This window comes from Penaeus japonicus, unplaced genomic scaffold (assembly GCF_977035675.1).
Source record: "Penaeus japonicus unplaced genomic scaffold, GWHDUDI00000001_assembly GWHDUDI00000031, whole genome shotgun sequence".
Classification (NCBI taxonomy): Eukaryota; Metazoa; Arthropoda; class Malacostraca; order Decapoda; family Penaeidae; genus Penaeus; species Penaeus japonicus.
In genome coordinates this window covers 1523392-1525891 of record NW_028234433.1, presented here as the reverse complement: position 1 = coordinate 1525891, position 2500 = coordinate 1523392, and the positions used below count along the sequence as shown (strand labels likewise).

The following is a 2500-nucleotide window of genomic DNA, read 5'->3' as shown; positions in this document are numbered from 1 at the left end:
GAAATACAAATTTTGAACAACCTGTTACAATAAAGATGGTGGTCTTGGTAGAATACTTTAAAACCGTAAAAAGAAGAAACACAATTTCCAGTTAGGACTTATTCAGATTTTTCATACCTTACAGGGTTTTATCAATATATACAAAAAAATTGTACCAAACTCAATTTGTACATTAAATTATTAATTTTCAATTCTAATCCATGGGATAAAACCTCACCTCAAAGACAGTTTTTGCAGCATAGCCTTGAACATCCTCTCTGTTGACTACAATCTGTATAACACGGTACCAAACCTCTTCAGAAACGTAGTCTCCAGCAATTCGGATGAGGTTCAAGATCACATCCACATACCATGTGTAGTCCTGAGCATATTTCTCAGCTAGGATAGCTACTTTCAGTACCTGAGAAAGAGATTATTATTCACTTTGACTTTTTCTGCTCTATGTATTTCTTTTTTTTCCCCATTAAGTTTAGATGAGCAGCATACACTATCAAATCTATGTAAAACAGAAAATACAACCTGCTAGTATGCAAATTCTCAAAAACATCATAAAAAATATGCTCTGTAATCTAAATGTAATTCAACTTAAATTCTTCCAGGCAGAATATAAAAATACATTTCCATACTACTTTCCCAATATCACCAAGCTCTCACCATTTCCTCTCGGATAGAGTAATCAGCTGTCTCCAAATAGTTCAACATCTCCTGTACAATTTCTTCTGCATTGCTGCGATCACACATGGCATAAAGAAGGTCGACAGCTCTCTGTCGAACACTCACATCACGCTCAGTCTGCAAAATGAATTATCAAATAATATAACATCTCATATGGGTGTAATTTTTTATCATATATTAGTCCCTAAACAACATTAAACATTTAAACTTGCAAACATAAAGCTAAATAAGTATGGGAGCAAGTAGTTGATTCAGTTTCCTTATAAATATAATTTTATAATTACTGTATATAAATCCAATAAAATACTACTCAGATGAAGTGCTCAGCACTAACATAAATGCCCTAAGACTATACTGAATTAATTTTTAGAGAAAAGTTGGCATTACACATTTTTGGCTTAACCCATCCCCGACGGGGGAATTCTAGCCTTGAATGTCCAAATGCCGGGGCGTTCGAATTATTAGGCCTAAATCAATTGAATGGCTGGCACAATACTGTGCCGCCCGGCAACTGGGCTTTTGAATGCGCGGTACACATGCTGTACCACCCGTCCAGAGAGGGTTAAGGAAAAAAGTTGAAAACAAAAAGTATATAACAAGGATAAGGATAAGCCAGATTTGTGGAGCAGATGCTTCACCTGGACTTATATTCGCTATGGCGAGCCTCCTGTGTCAGCAAGTCCTGACGAGTGAGGGGGTGCCAATGAGTGTTGACTTGATCTAAGCTAGGTCTTTACCCATCATGGTGTCCAGGCACAGCTGTAACCACCAAGTGACAGCGGAAACTCACGAGCCTGTACGGGGTTCAATCTGCCAACCACAGGGGTGTTAGGCCAGTGCGCTACTTACTGGCGGTTTAAATATGTAACAAATTCTCTAGTATTGAAACTTACCTTTAGTGCATTAATGACTGTTTCTTGATGCTTCTTGACAGCCTCATGGGAGAACTCTGAGGTGGCAAGGAGACACATAGTCTCCAAGGCAAGATACCGGAGGTTGGTCTCGCGGTGAGAGAGGAACTGGCCCAGCTGGTTGCAGCCCCTTACTAAGAGGTTTGGCTCACTAAAGGTGTAAAAGTATGTTAAAATAAATCCATTTCCATATCTCTGCTGCATGTTAAATAAATCCATATCTAAATATCAGGCTCATCTTGATCATAAAAACAACATTGTCATGTATCCATGGCTGAAATATTTTGTTCACGTAGAATGAATATATTACTATTACAACTGTAATAGTAGTAAGAGTAATAATAATATTAATAACAAAAGTGAAGAAAGAACCAACCTGTCAGAGTGAATAATTATGCTGATAGCTTCAAAGAGAACAGCATTTTTGGCATTTGAATGTTGCACCTGTAAATAGCATTACTATATATACATAGAAGGACAAAACAAAGCTAAAAATGATAACATATTGCATGACTATTCAATAAATCCACACCACATAAATGGCAGCAAATGGGATTAAAGAAAACTAGGTAGGTTTTGAGTATCTTATAAATATTTTTGTTTAACAATGATAGGCTTAGGCTTTTGTGGCTGTGTGAAGGTGGTTATGTAAATCTGACTGGTTGTAAGGAGGTGGGTGGATATAGGTGTGGGTATGGGTGTAGAGCTGTGTGTGCATGCTGGTGTGTGTGTGTGCTGGTGTGTGTGTGTGTGTGCTGGCGTGTGTGTGTGTGTGCTGGCGTGTGTGTGTGTGTGCTGGTGTGTGTGTGTGTGCTGGTGTGTGTGTGTGTGTGTGTGTGTGTGTGTGTGTGTGTGTGTGTGTGTGTGTGTGTGTGTGTGTGTGTGTGTGTGTGTGTGTGTGTGTGTGTGTGTGT

At 38.6% G+C, this 2500-nt stretch overlaps 1 protein-coding gene across 2 annotated transcripts in view; it reads right to left on the bottom strand.

The window, feature by feature from the left end:
• AP-2alpha (adaptor protein complex 2, subunit alpha) overlaps positions 1-2500 on the bottom strand; it is a 24139-nt gene that overhangs the window by 9305 nt on the left and 12334 nt on the right. For both annotated transcript variants that reach the window (XM_043012515.2, XM_043012514.2), the window contains exons 7-10: positions 1963-2030; positions 1569-1737; positions 655-792; positions 218-400 (exon numbers count right to left, since the gene is read on the bottom strand). In XM_043012515.2, the coding sequence (XP_042868449.1) occupies positions 218-400; positions 655-792; positions 1569-1737; positions 1963-2030 (558 nt within the window). The remainder of the gene's footprint in view (positions 1-217; positions 401-654; positions 793-1568; positions 1738-1962; positions 2031-2500) is intronic.